This window comes from Buteo buteo, chromosome 1 (assembly GCF_964188355.1).
Source record: "Buteo buteo chromosome 1, bButBut1.hap1.1, whole genome shotgun sequence".
Lineage (NCBI taxonomy): Eukaryota > Metazoa > Chordata > Aves > Accipitriformes > Accipitridae > Buteo > Buteo buteo.
In genome coordinates, this window is record NC_134171.1 from 25576144 (window position 1) to 25594926 (window position 18783).

General features: G+C 45.9%; 1 protein-coding gene across 1 annotated transcript; it reads left to right on the forward strand.

Annotated features, from left to right (window-relative positions):
• The first annotated feature begins 2841 nt into the window (after window positions 1–2841).
• Window positions 2842–8505, forward strand: LOC142029530 (uncharacterized). The gene is made up of 2 exons (XM_075024394.1): window positions 2842–4757; window positions 7049–8505. The coding sequence occupies exons 1-2, from the start codon at window positions 2931–2933 to the stop codon at window positions 7229–7231; spliced, it is 2010 nt and encodes a 669-aa protein (XP_074880495.1). The 5' UTR covers window positions 2842–2930; the 3' UTR covers window positions 7232–8505.
• Window positions 8506–18783: the final 10278 nt, after the last annotated feature.

The window sequence follows — 18783 nt, forward strand, 5'->3', positions numbered from 1 at the left end:
GAGAAGGGGTTCAGTGGGGCAGGCCGAGAACCCACCCCCCGGGGGCCCGCGTTTCTGCCCCGGCCCTCGTCCGGCCCAGCCTCCCCCCGCCTGCGCACTCACCGCTCGCCCAGGCTGTACTGGCGCAGCGCTGCTGGCGGGTGCCTTTTATACCCCCCCCCCATTGTGACTCGTCCCCTCTGATGTCACAGGTGCCGGAGCGCATCACAGGCACGCCCGCCGGCCAGCCCCGGCCTTCGGCCCCAGCCCGGCTCAGCGACTCGCGCCTGCCCTGGCGGACTGGGGAAGGCTGGCCTAGAGTTCGTTCTCTTCACGGGAGCTTGTGCGGTGCTTTGTTTTGGTTTTCTTACCGTCTGCCTGCCAGTGGCAATCTCATAATCACAGAGCATCCCGAGTTGGAAGGGACCCCTGAGGGTCATCGAGTCGAACCCCTGACTCCACGCCGGGCAACCTTAAAGAGAAATCAGAGAATCACTTAGGTTGGAAAAGGCCCTCAAGACTATCGAGTCCAACCGCAAACCTCACACTGCCAACCTCACAACCAACCAGTAAACCATGTCCCTAAGCATCTCGTCCGCAAGTTTTTTAAATACCTGCAGGCATGCTGCCTCAACCGCTTCCCTGGGCAGCCTGTTCCAATGCTTGATAACCCTTGCAACAAAGAAATTTCTCCTAATAGTCAATCTGAACCTCCCCTGGTGCAACTTGAGGCCGTTTCCTCTCCTCCTATGGCTTGTTGCTTGGGAAAAGAGACCGACACCCCCCTCGCCACAACCTCCTTTCAGGGAGTTGTAGAGAGCGAGAAGGGCTCCCCCACTCAGCCTCCTTTTCTCCCGACTAAACCACCTGAGCTCCCTCAGCCGCTCCTCAGAAGACTTGTGCGCGGAACCCATCAGCAGCTTCGCCGCCCTTCTCTGGACGCGCTCCGGCACCTCAGTGTCTTTCCTGGAGTGAGGGGCCCAAAACTGAACACAGCACTCGAGGGGCGGCCTCACCAGTGCCGAGCACAGGGGGACCATCGCTTCCCTGCTCCTGCTGGCCACACTGTTTCTGATACAAGCCGGGATGCTATGGGCCTTCTTGGCCACCTGGGCACGCTGCCGGCCGGCGACCAATGCCCCCAGGTCCTTTTCCACCGGGCAGCTTTCCGGCCACTCTTCCCCACGCCTGTAGCATTGCATGGGACTGTTATAACCCAAGCACAGGACCGCAGGACCGCAGGACCCGGCATTTAGCCTTGTTGAATCTCATGCAGTTGGCCTCAGCCCATCGATCCAGCCTGTCCAGATCCCTCTGTCGAGCCTTTCTGCCCTCAAGCAGATCAGCACTCCCGCCCAGCTTAGTGTCATCTGCAAGCTGAGTGAGCGTGCACTCGATCCCCTCATCCAGACCATTGGTAAAGCTATTGAACAGAACTGACCCCGATACTGAGCCGTGGCGAACACCACTTGTGACCGGCCGCCAGCTAGATTGAACTCCATTCACCGCGACTCTCTCTCGTGTACCTAAGGGCATTGTCCGCTTGCTTCTTGAATACCCACAGGCTTGGGGCCATGACCCGTTCCTGGGAGGGGCTTGTTCCACTGCTTGACCACCCTCTCGGTGAAGAACTTTTTCCTAATATCCAATCTGAACTTCCCTTGACGCAGCTTTAAGCCATTCCTTCGTGTCCTATCACCCGACCGCAAGGAGAAGAGATCCACACCTCCCTCTCTGCTCCCCGTCCCAAGGAAGTTGTAGACAGCCATGAGGTCACCCCTCGGTCTCCTCTCCTCTCAGCTGAACAAACCCAGTGTCCTCAGCTGCGCCTCGTAAGGACACGGCCGCTAGTCCTTTCACCATCTCTGTTGCCCTCCTTTGGACACATTCTAATATTTTTATGTCCTGCTGACATAAAAAAGAGGAGCGCAAAGCTGCACACAGTACTCGAGGTGAGGCCGCGCCACTGCTGAGTACAGCAGGTCAATCCCTTCTTTCCACCGGCTAGCTATACTGCGCCTAGTGCACCCCAGGAGACGGCTGGCCCTTTGGGCCGCTGGGGCACGTCGTTGACTCCTGTTGAGCTTACCATCAACCAAGACCCCCAGATCCCTTTCCAGAGCCCATACACTTCCGTTTGCCACCTGAGTTCCCAAAGGAGATTCCTGGTCAGCCAAGCCAGCCTTCTGTCCCTCTTGCCTGACGTGCGACGCACTGGAGTTGCCCGCTCCTGTACCCGTAAGAAATGGCTCTTAAGAAGTGACCAGCATTTAGGGACAACAGTTCCCTCGAAAGCAGATTCCCAGGGGACTGTCGGGGGATGCAACGAGCCTACGGAATTCCTGACAGTTTGAGAACAGCGCGACCTTGAGCAGCTTGTAGTGTATCCTTGAGAGTCTGGAAAGATCCGAGAAGACCAGTACAAAAACAAGATAGTGATAAGAAGAACCGTCCTAACGAACTCACCAATCATGAATTGTTAGTTACTAACCAAACCAATCATATACTAACACATACTCAAAAGAAGGGTATAAAAAGGTGTGTTAGAACAATAAAGTAGCCATTTTGCATGATCTATTACTTGTCGTGTCCGTCTCTACCGCGACAAATGGTGACCCCGATGCGTCTGAGCGAACAGATCATTTAAAGGCAATAAATCCAGCACTAGCAAGAAGTATACCGGCAGTGACGAGCGCTGCGAAAGAGTATACGGGCAGCGAGACAAGCTGCAGAGACGGAGCCCGGTGAAGCTGAGAGCAGTGGAATCTGCCTGGTCCGGACCTGAGCCTAGACACCTAATAAGGTGAGCCACCGGGGACAAAACTGTTAGAATGGGGCAGGAATTAACAAAGGAAAAGGAGACGATTTTGTCTACCTGGAAAGCCCTATTAAAAAGAAAAGGGGTTAAAACCCCAGAACAAGGCTTGAAAAGGATTTTACTATGTTGTAGGATGCAAGGCTTTCAAGCCACAACAGTTACTGCGTTTAGTGTGGGTGCATGGCAATCTGTGGCCTTGAAAATGTTTGATGAGATCTCTAAAGGACAGAAAGAGCTGTGCGAGTTGGCGGTCGGATGGCGTTTACTAACTGAGATTCTGAAAGAATGGAAAGCAGAATGTGATGCGAATGATCGGCAAAAGAAAGCTGAGATATCTGACAATGTTAGCAATGAAAAAGTTTCTGCTCAAGTAACAGCTGCAGCCACTGCTGCAATCTCAGCAGTTGCGGGCAGAAAACCCCTCACAGGCAAAATCAGATCATACCCTTATTCACCTCCTCCTCCTCCTACGCCATTAATTACTTTACCGGGCGATGAGGGGCCCTCCTCACCTACTGGTGCTGCGGCAGAAGGGGTGACTCCATCAGCCCCCCCCGACGAGAATGATGTGGCGATTAACACCGAGCTGGACAGTGTGGGCCGTACTGAAATTGAGGGCCGAAAGGACAGTGAAAGTCACACTGAATGTGAGGGCCGAACGGAAAGTGAGAGCCAAAGTGAAACTGAGGCAGAAAAATCTCTAATTGACACTATGCGATCTCTGCAGCTCACAGATAAAACCATACCAAAAGAACCCCTGCTGGGGGCTCTCCCTCCATCCACAATAACTGTGGTCTCGAGATCCCCTGATCAGTTCTGGGAGGGAGTTCGAAAATATGCTGCCGACTCTGGCAACTGGGATCTAGTAGAACGCCTCAGCCCGTGCTCTCTAACACCGGCGTTTCTCAAGCCTCTAGGTAAAGCAGCAGAGGCTCCTGTTACATTTCCTGTTTTCAAAGCTGCTCCAGGCACAAACCGGCACGATGACCACAATCCAACCGGCTGGAGAGTAGTGCAGGATTTGCAGAATAGAGTACAAAACTACGGAATCAATTCTCCTGAGGTGATGCAACTTATTCGTGTAATCAGCACAGATCGGCTGTGTCCATATGACATTACGCATCTAGCACAGGTGCTGTTTCAGCCCGTACAATTGCACGTATTTCAATCTGCTTGGAGGCAGATGGCACGCACAGCAGCACAGCATAATTTACGACTGCTACAGGGTGACCTGAGATTAGGCCTTGGAGAGGATGCTTTGCTTGGTGAAGGGCAGTATGGTAGCCCTCAGCTGCAGGCTACATGGCCTCCGATGGCTCTCGAACAAGCACAAAATATAGGCCTTATGGCAATAAAGCGACCCATGGACGTGGCAGCTCCGAAGCGAAAATATGCCGCTATCCGCCAAGGCCCCACAGAACCTTTTTTACAATTTGTAGAAAAAATATCTGCCGCCCTGGAAAAACAGGTAGAAGATGAGGTCTTAAGGCAAATTCTATGCAAACGGTTGGCAAGAGATAATGCTGATAAGGACTGTCAAAAGATCATACAGGCTTTACCAGGAGATCCTTCTGTCCCTGACATGGTAGCTGCATGTTCTAAAGCTGGGACACTGGAACACACGGTGACCACCATAGCCAATGCTATGAGAAATTCTGGAAAGTGCTGTGGGTGTGGCAGTGAAGGGCACATCAATGTAACTTCTCCACACAAAACATCACCAGGTCAAATTTGTGTGATGGTTTCGACCCCCTACCCACCAGTAATAATCCCTAAAGGTACTCGTATTGCTCAACTTGTTCCTTTTTCGAGTTCTATTTCAAGAGCAGGACAGCACCTGCGATGCGATGGAGGCTTCGGCTCTACGGGACCCCCTCAGTTCTGCTGGTCTCAGACTGTCTTGTCATCCCGACCACATGTGACGTGCACGCTGTTGAATCACGGAAGATCGCCCACTACAGTAAGGCTTGCAGGGCTCCTGGACACCGGAGCCAATGTGACTATTATAGCTGACTATCTGTGGCTGTCCACCTGGCCCACAGAGGAGGCTGGTTTGGGAGTAGTGGGGCTGGGAGGCTCTGCGCGAGCAAAGACGGCAGACACACCAGTTCTGATTACCAATCCTGGGGGCAACAAGCAGTTATTAAACCATATGTGACGGCAGCTCCCCTCAATTTATGGGGGAGGGATTGCTTGTCGCAGTGGGGGGTGAGGATTACCACGGCTTTTTAACGGGGGCCACTGTGCTGCAGGGTGTTAGACAACCCACGCTTGTTTTAACCTGGTTAACAAATAACCCTGTGTGGGTGGATCAGTGGCCCCTACTAATTGAAAAATTAAAGGCCCTGCAAGAATTGGTAGCAGAACAACTAGCTGCAGGACATGTTGCACCATATCACAGTCCATGGGATACTCCAGTGTTTGTGATAAAAAAAATCAGGACAATGGCGATTTTTGCATGACCTGCGGCAAGTCAATGCTGTCATGGCCACGATGGGGGCTCTGCAACCAGGCACGCCTTCACCTGCCATGATCCCTCAAGATTGGGAAATCATTGTCATGAACCTTAAGGATTGTTTTTTTACAATTCCATTAGCTTCCCGAGACAAAGAAATATTTGCATTTTCTGTGCCTTCTATCAATCATGCAGAACAGGCAATAAGATATCAATGGAGAGTTCTGCCGCAGGGCATGAAAAATTCACCAACCATTTGTTAATGGTTTGTTGCACAAGCTCTGTCACCTGTAAGGGAAAAATTGCCCACTAGTTATTGTTATCACTATATGGATGACATTCTGTTAGCATCAGACAACAAGGAGCAGTTGAATGACGTGAAAAATTTGGCCACGAATTCGCTATGACAATATGGGTTGGTTATTGCCCCTGGAAAAGTGCAAGAAATAGCACCCTGGAAATATTTGGGAATGGCAATTACAAACATGCAGGTTGTGCCCCAACCTGTGAAACTTAATCTTGCGGTTAAGACACTCAATGATGTACAGATATTAATGGGATCCTTGGACTGGATCAGGCCATATCTTGGACTGACCAATTCGCAGTTACGACCTCTATTGGACTTATTAAAACATTCCAATGATCCAACAGAACCCAGAATATTGAATAAGGAAGCGTTAAATGTACTTCACATGGTGGAACAATGTATATACAAGAAATTTGTTTCTCGAATTGATCTGTCTCGATTGGTATGATTCTTTGTACTAATTGACAAAACTGTGCCATTTGGTGCTTTGGTGCAGTGGGATACTGAGTGGGATGACCCATTACATATTTTAGAATGGATGTTTTTGTCATTCCGGCCATGAAAAAAACTGCTCCTGGCTTGTTTGGACTTATTGCTGATGTAATCATAAAAGCCAGAAAACGCTGTGTAGAACTAATAGGACGTGATCCAGCTACGATTGTTTTACCTGTTCAAAATTGCTACTTTGAATGGTGTCTGGCAAACAATTATGAGCTGCAAGCAGCTATGGTGGGTTTTCAAGGACAGATTTCGTATCATCTACCGTCACACCCGCTCCTGAAATTTGCTCGAGAAATACCATTTGGTCAGAAAAACTTAAGCCAGCCGGAACCTGTGAAAGGCCCTACTGTCTTCACAGATGGTTCTGGAATACCGGGTAAAGTAGCAGTAGTATGGTATGAAAACAACAACTGGAACGGCAAAGTAGTACATCAAAATGGTTCTCCACAAGTGGTAGAGCTGCGTGCAATGGCTGTTGCTTTTTCTATTTTTTCTACTCCTGTAAATATTGTAACTGACTCAGCGTATGTAGCTAATTTGGTTTCTCAACTAGACAAAGTGGCTTTGACCACATCAGACAATCAATTATTATTTGATGTGCTTTTAGAACTCTGGAAAAGTATTCACCTACGAATAGAACCTTATTTAATCATGCATATCCGGAGTCATACCACTTCACCAGCTTTTTATACGGAAGGTAATGTTAGAATAAAAAAAAAAAACAAAAAAAAAAACAAAAAATAAAACAAAAAGGGGGAATGGTTGGGGAACCACCATAGGCATGCTTAGATAAAGCAGTTTATGTTCTTAACTTTCTCCGTTACGGGGACAATTCTTCCCTACCTCCTCTTTCTCAACACTTCTCTCTTTTCAACACAGAATTTACAAAAGGTTATCAAAGTACATGTTAAAGATTTAGTTACTGGTCAGTGGAATGGACCATGTGAGCTATTAACCTGGGGGCGAGGTTATGCTTGTGTTTCCACAGATGCAGGCCCACAATGGACTCCCACTCGATTTGTGCGACCGTCATCATCTGGAACATCCCAGAGGGTGCGGCAATATAAATACCATCTCAACCAAAAAACTAAGTGTAGGTCACCTTGGCCAATATAACAGGTCAAGATTCTCTGTGCATTGCAACCGCATCACAAAGCCCATGAACCAATAGACAGGATGGCTATGACTCGTGCAGCGCGCCTGGCCAGCGAGTGCATGCGTCATAGGTTGCAACTGAGGTGGATTTTGGCACCCGCTGGCCACGTGTGTTGAAATCCGTTCCTCTGCAAATGTATAAATACCGGGATTTTCCGAAGAGCATCGGGCTGGTGTACAGCAAGGCCATCGTTGCCTCCGTGGGGACGCCCACGCAAAGCTGGCACCTACCGATTGCTGGGCTGAGTTCGCGGAGCAAGACAGCACAAGAATGTACAGATGGTTCATCTACCTCACAGTCCTCAGATGGACGTAGTCATGGATACCGCCGCAAACCAAAGAAAACATCTGGATGACCCTGGCTGATGTGACCGGACAAGATTGCTTATACCTTAGTACAGTAACACCAAGCAATCCTTTTTTTGCAGGTTTAATAGGGGGTTACACTGACATAACAGAGTTTAAGAACTTATTGATGGAGACCCCTGTGCAGCAGGTCATGTACTCAATGGATGGGAATGCCTGGTTTCCATGAATCGGGCATTCACCCTCATTGCCACCCCAGGAATCACAAATTCTGGGGTCCCTGAATACAGACTGGTGTAGTATTATCTGATTTACTGCTAGCCTTTGATAGTGTCAGACATGCTACGCTACAAAATAGAGCTGCAATTGATTTCTTGCTTTTAGCACAAGGACATGGTTGTGATGAGTTTGAAGGGATGTGTTGTATGAATTTATCCGATCACTCACAATCCATTTGCAGTAGTATTCAACAATTAAAGAAGGGAGTCAGGAAGCTGACAGAAAGCGATGAATTAGATTGGCTGACGAAGATGTTCGAGGGTTGGGGATTGTCTGGATGGTTGATATCTCTGCTCAAGACTGTGGGGGTAGTGATCTTGGTTGTGATAACTATGCTCCTGATGTTACCCTGTCTTTTCAGCCTTCTGCAAAGGGCCCTGCAGAGGGCAGCCGGGACAATATCTTTAGCACAAATACAAAAAGGGGGAATTGTCGGGGGATGCAACGAGCCTACGGAATTCCTGACAGTTTGAGAACAGCGCGACCTTGAGCAGCTTGTAGTGTATCCTTGAGAGTCTGGAAAGATCCGAGAAGACCAGTACAAAAACAAGATAGTGATAAGAAGAACCGTCCTAACGAACTCACCAATCATGAATTGTTAGTTACTAACCAAACCAATCATATACTAACACATACTCAAAAGAAGGGTATAAAAAGGTGTGTTAGAACAATAAAGTAGCCATTTTGCATGATCTATTACTTGTCGTGTCCGTCTCTACCGCGACAGGGGACCTTGCTAACTAGCTCCTTGAGCAGCCTCAAGTCTGCTCTCCCAGAATCCAGGGGAGTAGCTCTGCGGCCAGTTTTTCCCATATCCCCAAAGATTTTCAACTCAACCCTTTTCTGATCACTGTGGCCGAGACAGCCACCAGTCATCGCTTCACCCACAAGACCGTCTCTATGTTCGAACAACAGGTCTAGGAGGGCACCTTTCCTACTCAGCTCCCGTAGTGCCTGTATCAAAAAGTTATCTTCAGCGCGGGCTTCAGGAATTTCCCGGGCCTGTTCGTGTCTGCTCTATGCCAGTCCCACTTAGCAGCTGGGAAGCTGAAGTCGCCCATAAGGACGACATAGGGCAACCGATCTAGAGATTTCCCGTGATTCCTTATGGGTTCATACAGTGGTGTCATCATCCTGGCCGGGTGGTCCGTAGCAGACTCCTGCAGGGACATCCGCTTTGTTAGCTTGTCCCTTCATCTTTACGCAGAGGCTCTCAACCACGTCATCCCCAGCTGCAAGCGCTGTACAGTCCAACCCCTCCTTTCCATACAGCACTACCCCTGCGCCTCGCCTGCCCTGCCTCTCTCTCCTGAAGAGCCTGGAAGGGTCCATCACTGCACTCCAGTCACAGGGCTCTTCCCAACAAGTGTCCCTTAGGCCAGTGATGTCGTTGCTCTGGGACTGAGCCAAGGCCTCTAGCTCCTCCTGTCTCTTCCTCGCGCCGCCTGCTTTAGTGTACAGACGTTTCAGCTGCGCTCCAGTGTCCTCAGTGCATCGTGGAGTGGACCAGACAGCTTTAAGGGGGTTGCTATGCATCCTGCATGCTCCTAGTGCTGTACGTCTCTGTGGAGGCCCCACTGAAATGCTGGCTGTTGTGCCAAAGGCTGTGCTGGGGAAGCAACTGGTGGGACACGTTAGGGAAACCCAATAAACAAACCAAGCGTCATAGAGAAACCATAGAAACGGCAGGGTGGAGGCACAGGAAGCGAAAGCCCTGTAACCAGCAGTCCTGTCCTGCCACCGCTAGCCAACTAATCGTCGGCATCTGTCCTGCACACATGAGAGTGCTGCACTGTGGTTGGTGCCAGAACCATCAAACCTCCCACACGCAAGGGGATGAACATGTGAAGGACAGCTGGTGGGGCCTAATGAAGTTTCCAGAAGAAGCCGTGTGGCTGAGTCTGCTTCAAGATTTCCATTTACAGCCACCTGAAAGATGAAAGTTTGGGTTTGATTTGTATTGATTAAATTCAGGCTCTAATTTTTACATAATTTGTATAGAGAAAGTAATTGCATTTTGTTATCTCTTTTCCAGATATAGATTTAGTTGCTTTGCCAGAGTGAATATCAAACAATGTTTCCTTCTGCAAATCTTACGTAGAGATTCTTGTATTGATTTACTGCATTTAGTGCAGTTTTAATATTACTGAGCTACAGTATGTCTCAAAGACTCTTTCACTCTTCAGTTAAAACAGTCAGCTAACTTCAGGCGTTGTTTTTCAAAACAAATATTTAATTTGACTTCCTAATTCTGCATTTGTGCAACAGAGTCACAAAGTGTGTATTTCTGCATTAAGGAATTCATGTTAGTGGTGAATCAAATTCTCCACTAGATGGTAATGTTGTTTCAGATGATTTGTGTTGAAAGGAGCTTCTCTGCCAACAACTCCAAAAGGAAGTGAAAGCTGTGAGATTTGTCCAAGAAATGATCTTTGGATGATTTGGGGAAGAAAAAAGTTTCCATTTATTAGAAAATAATTTTTGGCTTGAAAAGGTTTTGATGAAAACTTTTTATGTACTGTAATTACTAGGATCACAGAAGTCTTAGTTCATGAGCAACCTTGAAAATGTCTCGAAACAATGAATTAATTGACAGAATGCAGAAGACAAGCAAAACGATCTCTGCTTTATGCTTTTATCTGATACCCATCATTGTTGCTGAGTGACTCAAAATCCTTCAGTTGTTTCTAGCTGCACTTTTGCTGGGAAGTAGAAGAATACTCTTCTCCTCCTTTTATGGAAATGGAGACAGAAGCAAAAGACTGTTTCTGCAATGGTACTAGAAAACCTCGCTAGCTCCATCGGTGCAATCCTTGGGGTAAAATAGCAGCTGTGCTCCTCTTCACCTGCCTCCTGGGGCTTGGTACGGCCAGGCTGGCGTATTCAGATAAAGTATGAGCCACGCATGGTGCACATGCAGTGTAGGCTCTGGCTAGACCCTGCAGCCAGTCACACCCATACTCACAGGTCTCTGCTGGTTCTCTGCACTGATGGTGTGCAGTGATGGTGGTGCTGGGCGATGATGCAGGACAGCATGCCGTGTAGCACTGCTATGTAGCTTCTGGTAATATTGGTCCACTGCTGGAAAAATCAGATCAGGGAACAAGTACCTTACTATTCATAGTGAATGTGGGCTGTAGTTGGGACCAAAGGGTGACCTTTGTCACAGAAACATAATTTACTTCATTTGCATTCAGCAGAACACAACCACTATGAAATGAAAAAGCGCCAACGTGCCCCACAAGGAGAAATACTGTTCCTGTATGTGCTACAAGCAAACAGCTGCAGGCTTGCTCTTAGGCAATATCTCAGGCCAGTGCAGCTCTGGAAAATGTTTTAATAAGTCTTTAAATAGCACATAGCATCAAAGCTAAATATGGTTTCCGCTTTAGATCTTGACCTAAGGTTTCCAGCTTCTGTACTAGGATTTATCATGAAATTCAGTGGACTCTTTTACATTAAATTTTACCTTAGTGTGCTGACAGATCTAAACTGCAGTATTACAAATAGTAATCTAAAATTAGCTCAGTTTGTTTCTTAGAGGCGATCCACCGATGTTACAGATTAAAAGCAGAATTGTGCTATTTGCAAATAATAACATGCTCTCCACTAGCACTGGCTGAGAACATCACTTAACTTACATCAAGTAAGAGAGTCCATGTCAACACTGGATCCTCTGATCACATGAGACTCCATTACATATACTTTAAAGTTCATCTGTGCTAGTTTTATTTTTAGTAATAAAGCAAAGTTTAAAAAAAGTCTTTTCACCTTTCACTTGGAACAAGAGAGTAAGAAAGATACCACCAGGAATAATTCAGTAGAGGCTTGATTTAAAGTAGCAGTTCCTAATTTTGATAGTTCTGCAACGTGACTCCATTAATTGCTGTTAAAGGATTATTCAGGCCTTGACTACAGAGATGGTTATGGCTGTAGATACAGCTATGGAAATGCACAATTTGGAATGAGTAGAGGATAATCTAATGCTTCTACTTCAAGTTTGGGTTAGTATTCCCTATTCTGTAATCCTCGCACACTTCAGCCTGATGCAAATGTGGGTAACTGTCATTTTTGCTTTAAATCAGAGAAACAGAGGATTATCCCACTCTCAAGAGACATGAGATGAATCTCACACTCAGGGAAGGCTTTGCAGGCCCTTCTAAGGGCACTTGCCTGCTGCCAATTGTTTTTGTTTAGGTTGAAATGTATCAGATGTTTGTGTCATATTGCACTCTTATTATTCTCATAATCTTTCAATATTATGAAATCTAATTTAATACTGAGTGTTGTAATTTGGCAATCTACAAAAATCTTATCTAGAAAAAATTTCACAATTTCCACTTATCATCCCAAAATAAATCCTGGCATTTTTACAGCTGTCTGTTAGAAAAGAGCTAGTTAGAAAGCATTATTCCATTTCTCTGCGCTTCTGTAGAGTTTTCATCTGCAGATTTTCAAGTGCTTTAGAGAGGACATCACATTTTCTTTCTCTTTATAAGCACAGTGGTGGAAACATAATGAGTTTGAATGTTCCTATTTGGGCTCATCCTGCTCTGCAAAAGCAGAGGCTCAAGGGAGACTGACGTTGGAGAGCCCTTATCCCCGCTCAGCCACTCTAACCCCTAAACAGCCCTGCCTTTCATGGGTATAAACTCCTAGTCAAAACACAAAGCACAGTGGCACTGAGGCACGAGAGAGAAGCTGAACCATAGTAGAAAGCATTCAAAGTTATTACTGGGTTGGGGGGGTGCGGGTGGTAGTAGGACATATGAATAAACAGCAGTCTGCATGCAGCCGAAGTCTTTAAAAAGTGCTTTTCACTTTTGGCTGTATATTAGATGTCTAAACTATGTGCTTTAAACGGAGCACAATTAAACATGTATCTTAACCTTTAGAAAGCTGGAATATTTAGCTGTTCTTCCAAGAGTGAGCCCTAAAATTAAATGACCCCAGATCTATATCACTGCTAGATCTGCACTGCAGTCATAGCTTATTTTTAGCAAAAGGTGATTAAATTCCTTTGTCCAAATTAATGTATTTCTACCCTGAGGCTAATGCTTTTTCCCATGCAACAAGAGAAATACACGCAGCACCAGCAACTAGAGAAAGGCCAGGCAGGGCACCGCTGGACAGCAAACACCCCTTGCCTGGCGCAGGGGCGGCTGTGTCCTGCCGGGGATGCATGAGAAGGCCAGGGCCAGGGCGAGGGGCAGTGGGAGCCCACCTTTGCCGAGCAGTGCCCAACAAAATTCTCTAGCTTCACCTTTTGTGTGAGCAGGGGTGGCAGACCCACAGGAGAGTTAATGCTGTTAATGCCAGAGGGAGGCCTTGGGAAAAGCATCAGCATGTGAGAGCTGCTGGGCACCACTGAGACATGACTTAAATTGATTTAAACTGTCTGGTCTCCCAGATTATTCTCCTGTGTCACTGCCTGTGCATCCTGGAGGGACACCGCCTTGGAGCACAGCACCAGCATGGGGGTGTCTGCTCAAGCTCCCATCATTGGTGTGTGAGATAGAGAGATAGATAGATAGATAGATCGATCCCAGGCCTCCAAGGGTCACTGGAGCAGCACAGCTGGCCAGCTGCAAGCCGCACCCCAGTGCAACCCATTTCTACGAAAGATGCTGAAAAGCTGCTCCCTCAGTTCCTATCCCCAGTGCATCCTTGCTTCACCTGATTTGAGCCTCTTCAGCAAGGTGACCCCTATGCATTAGGTAAAAGAGATGAAGGTGAGCTGAATGCTTCACCTGTAGCATCTGTGTGCTGTGAAACGTGAGCAGGACTGAGGGAAGAAAGCCTGTACAGGTAAAAGGTGGGCTAATGAAGCAGGACAGCACTACTGAAATTGGTATAGGCAGTTGGGGCAAACCTCCTGCAGAAGATATGGAAGTGGCTAAACCATGTATGTGATGTGCTGCAAGTTGACTTTTTGATGTCATTAGATACTAGTCAGTAGTAAGGTTATGAGTAAATACCAATGCTGATTAGGAAAATAAATGTGTAAATTTGATGTCCAGAGCTTTAAGGAAAAATATGCTGATGATGGAACAGGTACTCTCTCTCTGATCATTTTGAAACTAATACCCAGAACAGGCAGGAAGCATTAGAGCAAAAGCAGGATTTCCTACTATTAAGTTCAGTTTCACTCTTTCAGTCTAATTACATTGTATTAAGTGATGTTGTCCTTTTTTTAAGTTACAGGCTGAGAAGTTAAATAAAAGAAAGAACAAACAGAAAAACAAAAAAGAGAGAAAGAAAATCAAGAGCATATGCAATTGTATTGCCTTTGGCATGTGAAAAAGTGCAGCCTGAAGTGGCTCGTGGATAGTCCGTGTATTAGGGCTGTGTACAACTTGTACCAGTGCCTGAGCTGTCCTTTCTGCACTCCTTCATAGCAGCTGGTGCACAATGAGTTTGGATTACTTTCCATGCATACTTGTTTGTACCTATTAATGAAAATCAAGCCTAAAATACTGTGTTTCTTCAGCTGTATCTTCTTAATTTAGCCATTGCCAACCACCTGGTCCCACTGTGGATTTTACCTCACTCTCATTGTCTGATTTCACTGCACTCTGATTTTCTCTCTTTTTTTTTTCTGCAGAACTTCCTGTTCATCCAGATAAATCTTATTTGCCGATGTTCTTTCACTAATATTTTAGTTGTAGGCTCTATAAAGTTTTTTGTTATCAAGCATCTGCAAATTAAGTAGAATGTCTTTTTTTTCCCCCCCTCTACTGTGCCCTTCACATTTAGAGCAGTGACCAACACAGCCTTTAAAATTACTCTTCTGGAGATTTTTTTTCTAGAAATGCTGGCTTGTGCAAGGTGCCACAGGGAGAGGGGCAAAGGGAACAGGGGGCTGAAGCAGAAAAAGCTCAGTTCTTATCCTCCTGGGAGAGAGCACCACGCAGGACACCCCAAGCCAGCTGTAAAAGGTGCAGTAGCACAGGCTGAAGTTTTGGGAGGTTTGTGCTCTGAATCAGGCCGCTGTGACCCAGCGGCAGGTGTGGCTGGTGTTTATGGGAGCAGGGCCTTTACTGTTGGGAGCACCAGCAGAATGCAAATGTGGAAAAATTGGCAGGAAGGGTGTGCTGGGGGCAAAGCCAAGAAATCACATCCGCCCTGGAGCTGCGTGCCGTGGGCCAAGCGTCAGAAATTGTCCCGGAGGGTCAGGCAGCCCCAGCAGCTTTGCATTGCTTCATGAGATAGGCAGTCACTTGGCAACAGCCCTCATCCCACTCACAACGGCGGGCACGTTCCCGTGTTCTCTCCAACGGCCAGGGTGAGGGTCGGCGGGGAGAGAGGCAGCCTTTGAGGGGAGGGAGGTTGCAGCTCGCCCCGGGCTGCAGCAGGTACTGAAATCGGACTGTAAAGGTCACCGTGTAGCTTCCTGAATATGTCATAGAAACAAGGCTGGCAAAGGGCACATACACAGCAGCAGCAGAAAACCTTGAACCCTTGTGCAAATTTACCAGGGGATGTGGAAAAGCAAACACGGAGGAGCCCAGCAAGAGCTGTGGTTGTTAGAGCTACCTCTGAATAACAGTTTTTAACTAGAGTTGGTCCTGAGTTTTGCAACCAATTGCTTTTCATCAAATACTGCCTACTCTGATCAGGCTCAAGAATCTTTCACAAGGATGTGTAGGAATTGAACAAATCTTTTCCCTTCTCCTTTTTTTCTTTTCCCTTTCTTTTTCTTCATTCTTCTTTTATGAAAGAGAGAGAATGAGGGGTGCTTATAAGGACAAAACAAGGTATTTGGTCATAACAACCCGTTAGTCCCTTTCCCACAAGCAGCCAGCAGCAGGGTGATCAGAGCCCTCCTCTGGGATGAGGAAAGAGCCCAAGTCTGGATACACCCCCGGCCAGCTCCAGGCCAAAAGAACAACACTCACTGTTTCCCTCCCGAGTGTTTTCTCTGTTGGGGAGTGATAAGGAATGTTTTTTTCATTGGTTTCTGTAGAAAATTGTTCATTTTACAGAAATAATTGTTTCTTTTTTTATTAATGTTTCCCCTCACCTTGGGGCAGGTGGAACAAATGGCTGGCTTGCTAGCACAGGGAGAAGGGCAATCAGTGCTGAACACCTCAGACCAGGCTCTTGGCTGGTGGGGCATCTCTTGGTTTTTGCAAAGTCCTTCAAAATGCCTTGGGCTCCTTCCAACTCAGGATAGGAAAGACACTGAAATTTTGTAGTTTTGTGGGATAAGGAAACTATTTTTCACCAGACACTATTCCTCAGAAAATGTGTTAGGAAGCAGCCAAGGAAACTGGGAGAATAGCTAAGCCTTCATGTGTCGAGCTTACTTTAGCAGTCAAGGAATGGTTGGGTTTACTTCTCTTCAGGGCTTTTAACGTTATACCTGCCTTACTGTGTGAGTTTATAACAGAGCAGGAGTTCCCTGAAGCATTTTCAGCCAAAAACTGTGATTCCAATAACTGAGCTGAAGGATGTTTCTCTTTGAGACTGAGTTGGGAATCATTGGGACCTTGAGTTTTGAACAGAAGGAGACAGACAAACAGCCTAACTGTCTGTATGCAACTCTGAGGTAAGATAACTGTACATCTTATGGAAACATGTTTTAATGATGGCGTGTTTAAAGAAAGTTTGCAGGAACAAATGTTTGTGTCACTGCTACTCTGTTGCAACTAATTTACTGGCAAAACTTCTTGAGGCAGGAACTGTCAGTATGTCATGAATGAAGTCACTGGCAATTAAAGATGAGTGAATATTAGGATAAGTAGGAGCTTTATTGGGAGACGACACTGAGGAATTTGTGTTCTTATCCATGTATATTAAGAACTTTGTGAAGTACTTTGATACATCATTACTCTGGAGATACTATCTTTTTCATTGGTGTTTTGGTAGTTCCAGTCTCAGGTGAACCCAGAGGTGGGAAGTTTAGCAAAAACATTCTTTAAGATTTTTTACTTCTCTGCTTTCAATATACAGAATAATTTTCACTTCAGTTTGGCTTGAGTTGACTGTTACTTTTACTCAGATGAGTTTACACTTTTTGAAAGGGTAGGCAGTAAAAGTTTCTTTATCACACCATTAATGAGTTAATAATTCAGTGTGTGCATTATTTATTTTGTATATTGCAATCTTCTCTTTGGCTTAGATATTCCCCATTTGTCTGATGCCTGTCTCTGAAAATGAGTTTCTAAATGTCAATAATTCTAAATCTGTCTAGTTCCAGTAGCCTGCATGATAAAAGATTGTGTTTTGGTTAGATGGATAGTTTATTCCTGGACTGATAAGCACTAGGAACGGTGCAATCACTCTGCAATGTTCTTGACATGAAAACTGTATGTGTGCTCTATATAGTTTCTTTTGATGGTTTAGTTAGCTCACCCCAACATTACTAGCTAACTTTGCGCCAATATGGAATAGAAAATATTTCTCTGGTTTCTCCTCTGAGAGCAATTTCTGCAGGTTGCTGGGAGGGAAGCTTGGTCCCTCCATAAAGGACAGTGACTTTTATTTTCCACATCCTTTTCATAAAGCATGTGTGAAGATACAGCTCCTTGTGTCTGTTCCCCTCTTGGGTCTGTTGCTTTCCTCCATATAACTTCAAGTCAACCTTGTGGTCCCTGCTTCTTTGTCACAATAAAATTTATGTAAAGGCGGTGGGGGAAGCCGGTGGCCAAGGTGAAGGGAAAACGAGTGGCTGAGAGAAAGAAATGTTTTGGGTGGTGTGGAACAAAGTGAAAAACAGGAGTGATCTGCAGTTAGTGAGAGGAGAGAAGGGAGGAGAGCAGAGGGAGGTCACTGCCGTGGCAGGGTAAGAAAAAGCTGAAATGTATCTTTGTCCCAGTGATTGCTTTGGACATCAGCAGCCATCAGCAGAGTAGTAGCACAGAGCAAAAAATAAAAGTGCTCTTTTTTTAATGGCATATATTACAGTTGCTGTATATTACAGCCAGATAACTGTTAAGTAGCCATTGTATCATTAATGCACAGTTAAGCATCAGCCTTGCAAGAATGCATGTAAACATTCTATTTAACAAAGCTCCATTTTCCAGTGTAATTCACAGAGACTTATCTATGTAAAGACATACTAGAGCAAGTCTCCTGCTAATATTACTTATCTAGGAGACACTTAGGGCCTCTGAGAAGATCCTTAACTCATCTTTGTCTTAGAGTGCTGTTTGATGTCTTTCCAAGCCAGATGTATCTTCTTCAGCACAAACCTTTATGGTCTTCCTTTTTTTCTCTGTTCTCTGTGGACTCCACTCCAGGGCTTCCCTGCTAGCTCTGATATCTGATTTTCTCAGACAGTGGCTAATCCATTTCCACTTTCTTTAATAGTAGCTTTGATGAATCTCTCTTGTACTATACTGTGCTCTCATTTGTTACCCATCCAATTATCCATTAATGTCTAAAATGTGGAGGGATAGCAATGTTTAGAAGTATTCTCATCAGTTCCTTTGTGGTCCCCAGTGTCTCTGACCTATTCAGTAAAATTCCCTTTACATTTGTGTTCAGAATTGAAGTTTATTTCTCCGTTAATCTTAATTTCCACTTTGAAACAGTAATAGCTACTGGTTCTCCTCCAGTCCCAGTGCTGTTATGTACTTTTATGTCATAGGACCAACTCATAAAGTTTCCAGCCTGAATGACTCTACTTTTGCAGTCTGTGTGTTTTGCTACGTTATTCAGTCTTCACTGCCTTTATCAGCTTCCTGCTTTGTAAGTTTACTTGTTTCAGTTTCTTCCCCTTGTCAGTCCTTGCAGCCACACGCCATCATGTCTGGTCAACGATTCAGATATCATCTGTGAAATCTAGGTCTTCCAGGATTTTGACTGATGTTCACCATATCCCCGTCAATGGTATTTCTCAGCCAATAAATGGAAGAAGTAGCAAGAGTGTTCAAAAACCTGCTTATCTCACAGTAGTCTCTGCTTTGAATGACTAAGAAAAAGCTGCTTTCTCAATTGCAGCATAAAAAAATCCTGGGCTATTAACAAATCTTTAGA